Raw genomic sequence first — 17061 nt, forward strand, 5'->3', positions numbered from 1 at the left:
CTCAGCTATAAAATGGTAATAATACCTGTTGTATCTACTCAAAGGAATATTATAAAGTTCAAGAGAATGAAAGAACAACACAAATTTTAAAATACTATAAAATGTCATCAATGGTTATTGATATTATTTTCTAATGTTCAGAAAATCATTACAAAAACAAAGAACCTATCATCTAGGAATGTTAGAAAAAGAAGGTTTTAGATGAGGTAACCTAATTGTTCTAAAAATAGAAGAGAGTTCCAGGAAGAGAAATGACTGTCATATACTCATTTTCCTGTATTCCACTTGTTCAAGGGAAAGTAACAACTAAGGTTTTGTTACAATGCCCAATATCCATGCGGGTGCCAACAACAGCCCAAGTCTTTGTTCCCAGCATCTTCTCTAAACAATACAGAATAAGTTTCTCAACTAAGAAATGTCTTCTTTATGCTTTGTTCCCTCATCTTCCACTTCCACATCACTTGTAACTCGTACCTAGTACAGTGTTACACACTCTAGTTTTCAACATTTAAAGATGTGTATTCACTGACAGAAAGTTGCAATACAAATTCAAGATTTAGTATTACTATCATCACTCAAGAGTCTATAAGTTAAGTACCTGGGCATCCCGTAAAATGTCTTCACTGCTCTGATTTTTCCTTAGCATACCAAAGGGTGGTGGGGCAGCAGCTTGGTCTACTGTGTCAAACATTGAGAAGGGACGTACTTTTTTCTCTTTTTCCCTCAGTGGTATCTCACCATCATCAACTGAATAAGAAACAAAAGAATCCTAGTTAACATTATATGAAGTATTTTCACCCACACACAATACAATCATTTCTATAACATCTTGGTGAAAATCTTTTTTCCTAAACGCTTTTAAGTTAACCATATATAAGGTTACCACCATCATGCTACAGAAGCAGTATCCAAGTTCTACCACTCAATGAGAGGGACTTGGAAACAAAATTACAGGTTATACTATCACTAATTGAAATACACTTAAGAAACTATTATACACACACACATATATCCTGGTAATTTCTAGATGACCAAAATAGAAAAGATGGGTGCAAAAAAACTGGAACTTACCTTGTTCAGCAGAATTCATTGAGTTTTTAGGTAAAGAGGCTGATCCCTGGAGAGGTAAGAGATCTGTGTTTGAATGATTCCAATCATGGCCAGCTTGATGGACTTTAGAGCCTAGAATTACAGAAAAGGTGCTATTAATACCCCAACATTGAATGCTAAGGACTAGTTTACAAAGTGGAATTTTACTTTCTAAAAATGTAAATGCTTCTCAAATTTCAGTTTTATAATTTAAACAAATAAAATTTATCTACCAATTGCATGTGCATATAAATTACATATTATTTATAATATACATAAATTAATTATACTAGATCCAACAGTTCTGGGTCAGTTCATTATTATCTTCATATATAATCTAGGATTTTGAAATTAGATGCCTGTTTCAGAAAAATTCAGGATATATAACTTTTCCACTCCATAAGGAAACATCAATCACTATTACAGAATGAAAATGTTTTCTACTTCAAAAAGTTAAGCCAAAATTTAAATAATCTCATTAATGTTTCATTATAAAATGTCTGTTACCATCTTTGCCCCACTAAAATGGTCTAAAGGGATCTCCTTCTAGGTTTTGCCTATGCTAGAAAAATGGTACCATGACAAAAGCACATAAAACGAAAAAGAACTCAAATTTAATCCATGTTATTTTAGCAAATTCTTCAGAGATAAGCTGATGCAGAGATTGTATTCCATTCTATTCAAAAGCAGCAATTTTGTTTTTTCCTTTAATTCAAATTGGATAAAATTTCTACTATGACAGACCAAATGACAAACTATAGCTCTGTCAGTCTATGACAAAATTTCTTCACAGCTAGTAAAGACCTCAGGATAATAAACAATCTTTAGCTTCATTAACTTTAAGTGTAGAGACAAGAAAAGCTTTATAGATTTTATGATTGCTATGATTCCTTCCAGGATCTTAGTAAAAGGAGCTTAAAGTTTCTTATTCCAATGTTCTCTCATCACCATAGCCCTGATTTACAGCCATTCCTTTCCATCCAAAGATACACAGCGAGAATATCCCTGAAAACTCCCTGATATATTCCCTCTCAACAAAGATAAACCAGGAACGTCTCACTTCCCTTTCTTTCCACATGATTATGATCCCTAGTGTAAGAATTCCCAAACACTGAAAATACAAACGAAAGAAAGCCAATTTCAACTACAATATATAGAATAAGACGATATCAACATTTAGCATTTTTATCCACCAACAACAGAAGAGTCACAACCCCCTGTAAACACTGTAAGCATATATCATGAGGAGTTGTGTTGGGTTTTTTTTAAACTGAAAAAAATTAGTCCAAGTCAAAGTCAACTTATTCAGGAAAGAAGAAATTATTCTCACTACCTTTTGCTTGTGAGACAGCCCCAGCTCTCATATTAGGTAGAGTTTGTGTTTTGAGCAGACTGTCCGGTGCCTGCGTGGTTAAAGAGCCATCTGGAAAAGGTGCTTTCACCAGAAGTTCTGGCCGTGAGGGCATCCGTGGCATAGTGGAGGACTGGATGTAGGGACCTACTGCCGCCACTCTACTTGGAGCTGATACCACTTGTTGAGGAAGATTCCCATCAGATGAAATCTAAACAAAAGCATTGACATGTTTTCTTCAGTGATATAAAACATATCACACATATTTTAATTCAGAAAAGGTCATTAAAGTTGCAGGGTTCTTGATTACAAATTAATTTCAGTTTCCAAGAATATGCTGATTATGTAATAAAAATAAGGATCCAGAACAGAATGAAAGCGCCTTTGTAACTGACTCAACCAGAGAATTAACAAACATCAGAATTACAAGCAGCACTATACAATTAGCAGCGCCAGACAGCAAAAGAAACTGGGGTTTTTTAAGTATCCAGCACTGGCCACCCTCCTTCCAGCCAAGCTTAGCTGAGCTTTTCAATAGGCTATGTGTGAAGAGGTGAGCTCAGTGGGCTCACTGTCTTTTTCACTCCTCCCCCAGCTTGAGTTTCAAGCCCCCATCCTTACTGGTCCATTTTCCTTTTGCTGCAGCGCTGCCTTCTTCTTCCACAGACGGTCCCGCAGCTCGTTCACACGCTTGTCCATGACTGCCACCTCGGAATTGCGCTTGTTCAAACACTCCCTCTGTTGCTGTAGTTTGGCATTTTGCTCCTGATTCAATTTGTTTCTTAACTGAATAAAGTGAAGAGAGAGAAGAGTATACGATAGGAAAACAAACCTTTCAGATGGCAAAATACTCCCCCAAACATGACTACACTTAAGTCTTGAGTAAACAAGTCCTGTCATTTCCCATCATCCAGCCGACAGCTAACTGACACCTGCTCCACTTTTGGCTGTAGTCATGAGGAATACAGCAAATTTCCCACGTGGGGTACTATGTTTTGTTTTTTGAAAAGAGTGCTTGTGTTTTGTTTGGCTTTTTTTTTAGGAGAAACCACCAGATAACCAGTATTTCCTGCCAGTAGTCTATAAATCTCTATGTCCCTGACACTGTGGTTTTTTACATATAAATAGTAGTTCTACTTGTTTTTAATTAAAAAGTTACCTGCAGTTCCTTGTATAGTCGATCGAGCTCAGCTACTGCAGACTGGTTGTCATGGTATCCATCAATTCTACCATTCTTCAGCATCTCCAGTTGTCTGGTGAGTTCCTCAACTTTTGCCACAGCCAGAACCAGCTCTCTTTGTTTCTGCTGGAACAAACTATTCATCTGTTCAATTTCCTCCACTAGAAGGAGAACGAGAACACAGTAGCAATGATTAAAACAAGAAAACAAGAATGGATTCCTTCCCAAGAAGTTAGGCCTCTGCAAGTTTGCTAATAAAAAGGAGCATAGTTTTTCAGAAATGTCTCAGAATCAACATTCCCAATTTATACAAAGAAGACAAGAGAAACAGGAAAACCTGCCATCATTATGTGTATATATCTTTTACAAAATGGATACAGATATACCTCAAACAAGGCTGTTCTGATCAATGCCATCATCATCATAATGGTTAATTAATAATTAGTGGATTATTCATAATCTACAATAATAATGGTTAATGAACTAACCAAATGATACCACACAGATGTGAAACCCCACAGCAATGCTGTTTAGTTGATCACTAGTTTATATCAGTTTCCATGAATCACTTTTCTTCCTATAATACTGTTTTTATGCAACTAGACATTTATCCCTATTAAAAAGAAACATTCCTCATTAATCAGGTCTAAGAAAATATTTACTGTAAAAAAAAAATCAGAAAAGCAACTTGTAAAAGAACAACCTGTCACTTATAACACTTTTTTATTATTTATATTTGCCAAAAGCTTACATAAATGTTTAGAGTAAGGATAAAAAGGCTGGGTCTTTGGAAGCTTATCACAGTCCAAAAATACTACTATAAGCATTTGTATTGAGTTTTCTCTTTTCCTGTACCTTACCTAATACTTGAAACTTGTCCATTCCTGTGATTTCATCAATGTGAGGACCTCCCAAGTGTGGTAACTCAAATGAAATTTAGAATGTGATGTGCCCACATTCACAAAGCTGGGCTATAATAGAGGTAGGGCTCTCTGCAGATCTGCTAGTTTCCAAGGCTCTTTCTCCATCTTACATATACTAGGGGGCTTAACCAGTATTTATTGTCATGAATTATCTCACTTTGAACTGGACTTAGATGGATTCTCTCACAGAATACTCACCAAGTTTTCCATTACTGAGTCTTTTCTGTTCTACATGACCCTTGAGAGCTCTCACTTTTTTCAACTTGGCTTCCTGATTCTCAGCAATTTCCTTTAGTCTCTTCAGTTTTTCTTGTTCTGCAGCTTGTTGCTGCTGGCGCTGATCTTGCTGCTTTAAAAACTTTAAGCGTTGTTCCTCAAAAAAGAAAAAATAGGCATGGTACTTTAAACAGGACTATCATACATTTAATGAATAGAAAAAATATTTAGATTATAGAGTTCAGAAGTGGCAGCTAGGTGGTACAGTGGATAAAGCACCGGCCCTGGATTCAGGAAGATCTGAGTTCAAATCCGACCTCAGACACTTAACACTTACTAGCTGTGTGATCCTGGGCAAGTCACTTAACCCTCTGTGCCCCACAAAAAACAGAGTTTAGGGGCAGCTAGATGGCGCAGTCGATAGAGCACCGGCCCTGGAGTCAGGAGTACCTGAGTTCAAATCCAGCCTCAGACACTTAACATTTACTGGCTGTGTGACCCTGGGCAAGTCACTTAATCCCAACTGCCTCACAAAAAAACAAAAACAAAAACAGAGTTTAGAAAATACTGATTTTACTTCTTCTCTAGCAAAATTAGACTAAGAAAGAAATCTATCTGAAGGTAGGGTTTTCTAAAACTAGAGTAGATTCTATTATATCTCTTCTAGAGAACTGTTAAGTATAACAATAAAGTTATTCCTCTATTGAAATACCAGGGTTAAATGAAACTGGCTAAAAGATTAAAGGTTTATTTATGATTTAGTCATTTAGTCAAACATTTTCCCAGAAAATAAAATCCAAAGTTTCATTCATAATACACAAATTATTTTAAGGTCAAGTAATGACTTTCAGCCTAGAGGTTCATTCCACAACTAAAAAGCAAACCTGTATGTCAAAATGCATTTACCTTGGTAGCCAGCATTTGCTGCTGAGCCTCAATCTGCTGCTGTTGGCGTGTTGCCATCTCTTGCAACTCAGCAAGAGTCATATCTATCCTGGGACTATTAACCTGTGAATGAAGAAGCAAAACCCAACTAATTACAGAATAAGCATCTAGTATCCCTTCTCATGGGTTCTCTTTATCTTGCTGATAGTTTCAGAAGGTTTCATGTGAAAACTTACTATGGCAAGATGACAACCATTTGTTTATAACGAAATAGACATGGCTAATTGAAATTCACAAATTAATCTACAGGATTAACACTTAAAATTTTGAATTATAAGATAAAAATTAATTCTATAAATCAATTAGCATAAAAGTAGGTTAACTTTAGAACTAACCTATCTGTAGTTTGTGCCACAACCATTTTTCCTACTGTATCAACTACAACATAAGATGGCAAAGACAACAAATACAGTAATGATCACTTGTCTTCAATTAGTAATATAATGTCAACAAATAATTTTAATCTCTACTATCCAAGGAATACTAGCTTTAAGCACTACTACTACCACCACCACCATTAAATTTTACATAGCACTTCAAGGTTTTCAAAGCATCTTAAATGCATGACTTTCATTTTAATCTTACAACAATGTATTATCAGGCCATTTTACAGGGGAGGAAACTGAGTTTTGGTCAAGTAAAGCAACTTGCTCACAATTCCCCAGCTACTGAGTGTCAAAGGTGAAAGTCAAACTCAGGTCCAACTAAATCTAAGACCAGTCTTTTATCTACTATACTGTTCTGCCCCTCATAAAAGTAGGGGTTGTTAAACAGGGGTCCATAATAATTTCATTATAACTGATTTCCTTTGTAACTAAATGAATTTTATTTTATGCATTTAAAAATATTATTCTGGGGCAGCTAGGTGTTGCAGTGGATAGAGCACCAGCCTTGGAGTCAGGAGTACCTGAGTTCAAATCCGGCCTCAGATGCTTGACACTTACTAGCTGTGTGACCCTGGGCAAGTCACTTAACCTTCATTGCCCCGCAAGAAAAAAAAGAAAAAGAAAAAATATTATTCTGAGAGAGGGTGCATAAGTTTAATCATATTGTTAAAAGATTCCATGACATGAAAAAGTTAAGAACCCCTGGCTTAGGCTCTAAACTAAGAAAGTTAAAAACTTAGGCCTCCAATTTACTTATTCCTTCCTAACACCATTAGAAACAAATAAAAAAGGGAGTTAAAGAACAACTTGGATGCACCAAAGGGGTTCAATGCACCTATACTGGGTAAAAGGCACTATGGTATGGAATAGCAGAAAAAGATAGAAGACCTAGAGTTCTAATGTTATCACTTATGTAACCCTGGCAAGTAATCCCACTGACACTGAAATTTGGAAAGTTTATACTATTATTATGACAATAAACATTCAAATAAATACTTACACCATTCTCAATTCTTCGATCACCAGGAACTTTAACCCCATTCCTTTTTGAGATAGGATCCTGAATCCTTGGTCCACTCACTAAACACAAAATTCAAAGCTATACATTAAAACCAAGTGATATAAATGTTATAAGTGAACTCATGTGTTTCCTCCACCACCCCCACTTTCAAGTGAAAATATGTGTGTGCATATGCATATGTGTGTATGTATATATAGACATAGACATAGACATAGATATGGGGGAAGAGAGAGAGAGAGGCAGGGAGAGAATATGAATATGACATTTTCTAATAGCACTGGAATAAGTCATCACAATTTGGTCCCATGGCAAACAAATTATTTGAAACCATGTATGGATAGTGCTGGGTTGGGGCAGCTAGGTGGCGCAGTGGATAGAGCACCAGCCCTAGAGTCAGGAGGACCTGAGTTCAAATCCGACCTCAGACACTTAACACTTACTGGCTGTGTGACCCTGCGCAAGTCACTTAATCCCAATTTACCTCACCAAAAAAAAAAAAAAAAAGAGATAGTGCTGGGTTAAGAGGAGAAAAAACTGAGAGCAAAAGAATATTAACTAACTTGGAAAACTATATAAATGAATCTCTAAAAAAGAAACCAGTCTATACTACAATAACTTAACAGAGGAAAAAAATGCCTTACTTCTTATTACTACAAAAGCAAAATATACATATATACTCTGACTAATGATTCAAACTTTCACCTTAAAATTTCTGGGGTTGACACTCTTTACTGAGCTACTCAGTAGGAGCTTTGTCAGAGAACATGAAAAATCAGTAAAATTCAAATAATCTTATCTTGCACTCATTAGTAGCTCTTCTAAGGTACAAGTGATGGAAGAGCTCAATGAAAATACATACTAAATTCTCAGTTTTACACTTTGAATATGTCTTGCATGACAAAATTTTTACCCTTTTCTTATGATTTATTCGGTATATCTATTCTATGTAACATAAATTTCTGGAAAAGAGTTAGCATACTGTAGAGCTAATTAAATGAATAGAAAATGTAATTACTTTCTCAGCTGTGTTAACTATTGTAGACCAGTACAGTCAGATAAATTCAAAACTGCTTGAAAAACAGGATCCAAAAGTAACTATTAATGGACCAATGCCAAGATAATAGGAACCTCTAGTGTAGTATCCCAGAGGGATCTGCCCTTAGTTCTGTGCACTTTATAGAACACTTTTATCAATTATTTAGATGAATGTATACATGGCATGTTTATCATATTTGGAAATGACACCAAGCTTGGAGAGATAGTTAATACATTAGACAAAAAGGCAAGACCCAAAAACTATATCAACAAGCAAAGTCCCTAGACACAATCTAGTAAAGTTTACTTGAGCTCAACAAATGTCAAGTTCATAAGTTTAAGATGGAAAAAAGATTTCTAAGTTCACTTGGAAAAAGAAAATATATGGGGATTTTAGTGGACTGCAAATTCAATACATGAACAACGAGAACTGGTACCTAAAAAGCTAATCCATCGTAAGCTTCCTTGACAAGTATAATGCCCAGAAAAAGGAAGGGGAAGGTCCTACTGTACTCTGCCTGGTTTAGCCTACATCTGGAGTAGTTAGTTTGATTCTACATAATACATAGCTTCATAGAATCACATGCTCATAGATTTTAGAGCTGGAAAGAACCTTAGAGGCCTTTCCTACTTTATTTTAAAATGTAGGAACTGAGGTATATATAGCTAGGTTAAGTGACTTGCTCAGGGTCACCAAGGTACTCAGTGTCTAGAGTCAAATCTGAACCCAGGTCTTCTTGACTCCAGAGTTCTAGCCATGATACCACATTCCCTCTGAATCACCTTTAAGAAAGTATTAATAAGCTGAAGAGAGTCTAAAGAGGAAATAACCAGGCCTTAAGACCACAACTTTTGAGTACTGATTGAAGGAAACTGAAATGCTGATCCGGAGGGAAAGATATGTAAAGAGAAAATAAAACAGTTTTCCTCAGGAACGGTAGAGGTATCAGATGGTGGAACTATGAACAATGGGTAGAATGTGGTACAAGAGGAAAGGAACCTCAAAATCAAAGTTTCTGGCTCTACCACTTGGTCCTTGTGCTACCCTGGTCAAGGCACTTAACATCTATGGCTCTTAGTAAATGCAGGATTGTTTTCAACAACCTCTCATGTCCCTTCCTGCTAATGATTCCACAAAGTTGCCACAAGGCGACAGACAAATTATGGTTTAACATAAAGAAAAGCTTCCAAACAATGAGTGCTATTTGAAACCGAAATGGGCTTTCAGAAGGTAGTAGGCTGCCCCTCATTAGAAGTCTTTAAGTTGAATAGTCCTTGGGGAAAGCCAGAGTTTGAGCACTGCCTCTAAAAGAGATGTGCTGTGGGACTCTGGGCCATCCTCTAGGGTTCTACCTTGCAGAGGGAATGCTTACTTGCACTGGTAGAGGGAGTTTCCACACCATGGACTTCCTATACCAATGGAGTCACAGGCCCAGTCACTATCTGTCCATTTGCAGAGAGGATTCCTGATACATTAATCTGAATGACCTTTGAGGTCCCTTGTGACTCTTGGATTCTGTGATCTTTTATATGCTTGTTTACATAAAAGTACTAAGTAGCAAAGACTTTTTGAAGCCATGGGTCCCAATTTACATACATTCTTGATTACATTACATGCAGAACCTAGTTGGAACAACTTCAACAGTACTGAGCCTCTTAAACTGTATAGAAAAGGAAAACTTCTTTTATTTAAGTTTATGAAGACTTTGTGACTCTGATGTTTTTCTACTGTGAAAACTTTGTTTCCAGATTTTCTTTCTCACATTACAGTACACTTCAAAACAGACACACTGAAACTACATATTACACTTCTGAAAGGTTAATCAATAATTTACATAGAGCCTAGTGAAAGAAGATATTTGACCTGGGAGACCAACTTGCAAAATTCAACTCATTCATCCATGCAGTAATTTAAAGATCCATGCAGCAATTTAAAAAGAGAAAGCAATATAGCTCAGGTGATGCATAAAGGTTTCCTGGAACAGATTATCAGGTGAAAACAAATGTACCATTTAAAAACTACATTAATAAAAACAGGTTAATATTTTTAAAACTAAATGTTTATCAAATAAAACTATTGTTACCATGTCACATTTTCAACTATAAATGTATAAGATTTCTAACAACTGCCTCCATGTACTACTTGCCCATATATACTAATATATTTTAGCAACAGTGAAATTAAGTTTTCTTTCCGAACAAATACTAAGGCAGGTAAGCTACCTTAATAGAGGTATAAATACTCAACAGAGGTATAAATTGTAGTTTTAAAACTTCTCTTATTATGAAACACAATTTGGTCCTGAATTAATAACTCTGCCTTCAAATGTCCATAATGAAATCTTCTAATATTTTAGGGTATATTAAAATACATGATCTAGGTAAGACTACTCCAAAGTCTTCTTTTAGACACTCACCTTAACTAGCATTAACTCCAGAAAAACAAAAATCAGACTGCAGCTATTTATTAATTACTCCCCTAATTATCAGATGTAGATTTTTTCAAACTAAGATTTATAAGAAATCACTTACCTATATCCCTGTTAGGGGGACGTTCATGGCGAAGAAAGAAACGAACTTCACTTTTCTGGACTCCAAGCCGCTGTAGAACATCAAACATTCTCTCATTATCTGCAACTGGACGCTCTTAAGGAAAAGGAGGAGGAAAAAAGATGAAAAAAGTGTGCTATATGCACAAACATGCCAACAACAACAAAGGCAATTTTGCTATTCACACTCACATGTACAAAGCTCCATATAGGCAATCAATAAGATCTTGAAATAAGAAAATAAACAGAATTTCAGAATTAGAAGATTCTAAACCTGTTTCATTCCTAACTCCTCATTCCTTCTACCACCATATATCCAATCAGTTGCCAAATCTTGCCATTTCTATTTCAACCTCTCTCACATCTATTTCTTTCTCTCCACTCACATAGCCAACATCTTAGATCAGGAATATTGTAAGCAACAGCCCTTTAATTAATCTTCCTGTCTCAAGTCTCTACCCACTCCATGCTATCTTCTACAAAGATGCCAAAATGATTTTTCTAAAGTGCAGGTCTGATCATATCACTTCTCTATACCAACACCAATGGCTCTTATCACCTCTAAGATCAAATATGAACTCGTCTGTTAGGCATTCAAAGTTCTTCATAATCTAGGTTCAATTTTGTCTCTTTCCTGCTCTCTAGCCTCCAAAGAGAGAGATGGGATGCCTTCCATCTTTTGGCCTATATCTCTTGCTTGATTTCCAGCTTCCTCTGGGACTGTGGAAAGGACAGACAACACTGTACTTCTCCATATATCTCCTGCCTGTTCTCTAGCCTCCTGTGGGAAGAGAAAAGAGCCATGCTCTTCTATCTTACTGCTTTTCAGTTGCTGAAGTGTGGAGAGGGAACCCCATTCCATCAAGTTTACAGCTTAGTCTCTTACCTGGAAGGAGAGTGTCACCACTCCTTCAGCACCAGGGGATCTAAACTGTCCAAGGCTCTGAAAGGACTCTACCCTTAGGTCATAATACTATTGACTTTGAAAATCTTTCTAAATTTCTCACTTAATGATTAACAAACTCCCACCAGGTTATATAATGATTCTGAAACCTATGGGTCATCAACCCAAACCCCCACTGCCCATTAGCCAATCAGTGGACTTGTTCAGTTACTATCATTTTTTTAAACTTCATTTTATTTTATTTTCAGATCTGAATTCTCTTCCTCCCACCCTACCCCATTGAGAAAGTAAGAAAAATAAAATCTATTACAAATATGTATAGTCATGCAAAACAAATTCTCACATTAGTCATAGCCAAAAAAAAAAACCAAAAAACACCCTCAATCTGCACTGAGTCCATCACCTCTCTATCTAGAAGTGCAAAGCAAGTTTCATAATGAGTATTTTGGGAATTTATGTTTATTATTGTGTTAATCAGAGTTCCCAAGTTTTTCAAAGTTCTTTACAATATTGTTATTGTATGAATTTTTCTCCTGATTCTGCTCACAAGTCTTCTCAGGTTTCTCTGAAACCATCTCCTTTATCATTTCTTTTACAGCACAGTTATACTCTATCATCTTCATATACCATAACCTGTTAAGCTACTCCCCAATTGTTGGGCACCCTCTTAAGTTTCCAATTCTTTGCTACCACAAAAAGAACTTCCATAATTTTTTTTTAATTTTAGTGCATAACAAATCCTTTTCTTCCTTCTATGGTCTCATTGGGGCAGCTAGGTGCTACAGTGGATACAGCCCTGGCCCTGAAGTTGGGAGGACCTGAGTTCAAATTTCAATTCAGACACTTACTAGCTGTGTGACCCCAGGCAAGTCACTTAACCCCAAATGACTTAAATTCTGGGCCATCTCCAGTTGTCCTGACATATATCTTGACCCTGGACCCAGGTGGCTCTTGAGGAGAGTGACTTTGCACAGCCCTTCCTCACTTAAATCCAATTCACTGCAAGTCATGACATCACTCTGATGTCATGGTCTTCTTTGAGAATGAAGGACAAACAACAATAATGGTCTCACTGGGTATAAAGCTAGTAGTGGTACTGCTGGGTCAAAGGCTATGCACAATAGCTTTTGAAACATATTTCCAAATTGTATTCTAGTATTACAGGAGAAGTCCACAATTCCACCAATAAGGTAACTTTTCTCACAGCTCTTTCCAGCATTTGCATTTCTCTTTTTGTTAACCAATCTAAGGGTGTGAGGTGGACTTCAAGGATCATTTTCACTTGTATTCCTCTAATTATTAGTGATTTAGGATATTTTTATATGGCTATTAATAGCTTGGATTTCTTCCTCTGAAAGCCTCCTATTCATATCCTTTGACCATTTATCAATTGAGGAATGGCTCTTATAAATTTGAATCAGTTCCCTACATATCTTAGAAACTAGACCTTTATCAGAGAAACTTGATTCAAAGACTTCTTCCCAAGTTCTTGCTTCTCTTCTATTTTTAGGTACACTGTTTTGCTCCACTCAAAAATGTCTTAATTTTCTGTGTCTACTTGACTTCCTATGAATCTATCTCTTTTTTGGTCACTGAACTCTTCCCCTACCCACAGATCTGACAGATAATTTCTTCTATGCTCTTATAAATTATTTATAAAGTCTTTGTCTAAATCATGTATGCATTTGGAGCTTATCTTCATATGTGATGTGTTAGTCTATACCTAGGCTTTTTTTTTTCCAGTTTTCCTAACAATTTCTGATATGGAGTGAATTCTTACTCCAGTAGCTGGGATCTCAGGGTTTATCAAACACTAGGCTACTGGTGCTTGCTTGCTTCTATATATTATATACTTAATCTGTTCCACTGATCAACCTCTCTATTTCCTAACCAGCACCAAATTGTTTTAATAATAATAGCTTGTATTTATATAGTGCCTACTATGGTCCAGGCACTTTGCTAAGCACTTTACAAATATTACTTTATTTGATCCTCACAACAACCCTAGGAGGCAGGTACTATTCTTATCCTCATTTTACAGATGAGGAAATTGAGGAAAACAAAATGTTAAGTGACTTGTCCAAGGTCAAACAGTTAATAACTGTCTGAAACCTCATTTGAATTCTGCTCTTCCTTACTCCAAGCCCAGTGTTTTATCCACTGTTTCACCAACCTGCCTCTTTAAGGGCTTTGTAGTATGGTTTGAGATCTGGTACTGCTTCCCACTTTTTCATTCATTCCTTTCTTGACCTTTTGTTTCTCCCAATAAAATTTTTTTTTTTGGTACCTCTATAAAGCAATACTTTGGTGATTTTGTTTTTATGGCACTGAATAAGTACATTAATTTTGGTAGTATTGTCATTTTTATTATACTGGCACAACCTAACCATGAACAATTAATACTTCTCCAATTATTTAAATGTCTTGATTTGAGTAAAGAAGGATTTATAATTGTGTGCATATAATTTCACGTCTTATTTATACTATCTGTAGTTATTTTAAATGAAATTTCTTTTTCTATCTTTTTCTGCTGGATTTTGATAACAGTAATAGTTATGCTGATTTATTTTATATCCTGCAATTTTGCTGAAATGTTAATTGTTTCAATTAGTTTTTTAGGTAGCTCTCTAGGATTCACTAAGCAACATCATATCGTCTGCAAAAAGTGATCATTGTTCCCCTCTCTGCCTATGCTTATTTCTTCAATTTCTATTTCTAGTCTTCTTTCTATATAGATAGATAGCATTTCTAGCACTATGCTAAATAGTAATATTGATAATAGGCATCCTTGTTTTTCCCCGGATCTTATCTACAATGTTTAGACCTTGGGTTTTAAATAGATACTACTTATATTAAAGAAAGCTACATTCCAATAATCATGATTTTTATTATTAATAGGGTCAATTATGTTTATAGTTTTCCTTGTATTTGAACCAGCCCTGTATTCCTGGTATAAATTCAGTCTGGTAATGGTGATATGCTGCTATCATCTCTTTGCTCATATTTTATTTCAAACCTTTGCATCAATATTCATTAGAAATACTGGTCTTTTAGTTTTCTTGCTCAGTTTTAGCTCTACCTAGTTTATGTATCAAAATCATATTTGTGTCATAGAAGTCTACCAGGCAGAGACGAGGAGGGCAAAGGCAAGGAGAAGGAAGATACAATGTCATTCCTGGGAGAAGAGCAGGTAGGCCAGTTTGTTTGAAACATAGACTATAAAATCACTGTCGGTGAGAGGCAGTATAATACATTATAAAGAGGAATAAATTTTCAATCCAAAGTTTTGTGCTCACATTCTGGCTCTGACACTTGCCTGTGGGACTCTTAGGCAAGTCTCTTCACTCTCTATGCTTCAATTTTACTCAGCTATAAAATGTAGGTCTTGAATAAGAGGACATCTCAAGTCCTTTCACAACTCTATAACTCTAGAAAGTAGGCTGGAAACAGAGTGTAAAAGGCTTAAAAAAAAACAAATAGAAAAACTTATATTTGATCTTAAAGGCAAGAAGAAACCACAGGAGACTCAATCAGGGAAGGGATCTGATTAGACCTGTGATCTTAGGAACAGCAATTTAGCAGATCTGCCCAGATTCCTTCACTACTCAAGAACCTCCAGGAGCTTCCTCTTGCCTGGTTCAATTTTATATTTGCCTCTTCTTTAAGTCCCTTGCCACCTTTTAGTCTGACTGATCTCTCCCAGCCAAGCCGCAGCCTTGGATAAACTCCCACATCAGTTGCCTTTTGCTCCTATTTATTGTACTATGCTAAATGAAGCTGAAAAAATAATGAATTGTGCTGACTGGGTTCACTACATAATTGTGCTACAATAACCTCAAGTGGGTTCTCACTGCAGTAAGGCAACCTTTAACACCTCCCTAATCAATGAACTCTGTCACTCACCACAGTGATTTTCCAAATCTTTTCATTCCTCCTCAAACCTCCCACTGAGCCAAATAATTTAGTAATAACATGCACATTTTCCTTGTGTTGTTCAAGGGCAAGAGAAAAGGAAGAAAACAACAAAAAGGTTTCTAACAAACCCTCAGATATTCAATTTTGAAAACTCACATTTAATTTTATTTAGTATTTTATTTTCCCAAATGACATGCAAAACCAATTTTTAACATTCACTTGGGTTTTTTGGGGGTTTTTTTGGTGAGGCAATTGGGGTTAAGTGACTTGCCCAGGGTCACACAGCTAGTAAGTGTCAAGGGTCTGAGGCTGGATTTGAACTCAGGTCCTCCTTAATACAGGGCCAGTGCTCTATGCACTGCGCCACCTAGCTGCCCCTTAACATTCACTTGTAAAACTCTGAGTTCCAAGTTCTCTCCCTTCCTCTCCCTGCTCCCCATCATTAAGAAGGCAAGCAATTTGATATAGGTTATACATGTGTAGTCATGCAAAACACATGTACATATTAGTCAAGTTGTGAAAAAACAGAAACCCCAAAAAAACTCAAGAAAAATAAAGAAATTTTTTAAAAGTATATTTCAATCTGTATTTCTCTGGGGATGGATAGAATTTTTCAATACAAGTCCTTCAGATTTGTCTTGCATCATTGTATTGCTGAGAATAGCTAAATCATTCACAGCTGATCACTTTACAATATTGTTGTTATTTTGTACACAGGACATTTCACTTTGCATCAGCTCATGTAAATTTTTCCAGGTTTTTCTAAGAGCATCCTGGCTCATCATTTCTTATAGCACAAAAATAGTATTCCATCACTATCACATACTACAATTTGTTCAGTCATTCCCCAATTGATGGACAATTTCCAATTCTTTGACACAGGAAAAGAGTGGCTATAAATATTTTTGTACATATAGGTCCTCTTCTTTTTTTATCTCTTTTTGCATAATGACCTATTAGTGGCATTGCTAGGTCAAAGGGTATGCATGGTTTAATAGCCCTTTGAGCATAGTTCCAAACTGCTCTATGGAATGATCGAATTAGTTCACAACTCTACCAATAATAATAATGCATGAATGCCTCATTTTTCCCATATCCCCTCCAACATTTGTCATTTTCCTTTTCTGACCTTTCAGCCAATCTGTCAGGTATGAAGTAGAACCTCAGAATTGTTTTGGGAGCAGCTAGGTGGTGTAGTAGATAAGGCCCTGGATTCAGGAGGACCTGAATTCAAATCCGGCCTCAGACATTTGACACTTACTAGCTGTGTGACCCTGGGCAAGTCACTTAACCCTCACTGCCCCGCCAAAAAAAAAAGTTTTAATTTGCATTTCTCCATTTAGAACATTTTTTCTTATGACTATAGATGAAAGCTCATATTTAAAAGATCAAAATTTGACCTTAACACAAAGTTGTTTTACTTTTAAAGATTTAAGACTATACTGCTTTAAAAATGTTTATCACATGAAACTTGAACTTTATTTCAAAGACAATTCATACTGATATGTCAATTGGCAGAGCCAGGACTAGAAATTATATCTCCCAAC

General features: G+C 36.1%; 1 protein-coding gene across 4 annotated transcripts in view; it reads right to left on the minus strand.

The window, feature by feature from the left end:
• TP53BP2 (tumor protein p53 binding protein 2) overlaps positions 1-17061 on the minus strand; it is an 85210-nt gene that overhangs the window by 29255 nt on the left and 38894 nt on the right. For 2 of the 4 annotated variants that reach the window (XM_044002632.1, XM_044002631.1), the window contains exons 3-11: positions 10679-10792; positions 7091-7170; positions 5666-5767; positions 4742-4916; positions 3600-3781; positions 3062-3226; positions 2423-2651; positions 1072-1182; positions 599-747 (exon numbers count right to left, since the gene is read on the minus strand). In XM_044002632.1, coding sequence (XP_043858567.1) covers positions 599-747; positions 1072-1182; positions 2423-2651; positions 3062-3226; positions 3600-3781; positions 4742-4916; positions 5666-5767; positions 7091-7170; positions 10679-10792 — 1307 coding nt within the window. Of the gene's footprint in view, positions 1-598; positions 748-1071; positions 1183-2422; positions 2652-3061; positions 3227-3599; positions 3782-4741; positions 4917-5665; positions 5768-7090; positions 7171-10678; positions 10793-10887; positions 10904-11581; positions 11599-17061 lie in introns of those variants that run through there. The other 2 variants (XM_044002635.1, XM_044002634.1) reach the window with 2 other exon arrangements.

The sequence above is a fragment of the Dromiciops gliroides genome, chromosome 4 (assembly GCF_019393635.1).
Source record: "Dromiciops gliroides isolate mDroGli1 chromosome 4, mDroGli1.pri, whole genome shotgun sequence".
NCBI lineage: Eukaryota > Metazoa > Chordata > Mammalia > Microbiotheria > Microbiotheriidae > Dromiciops > Dromiciops gliroides.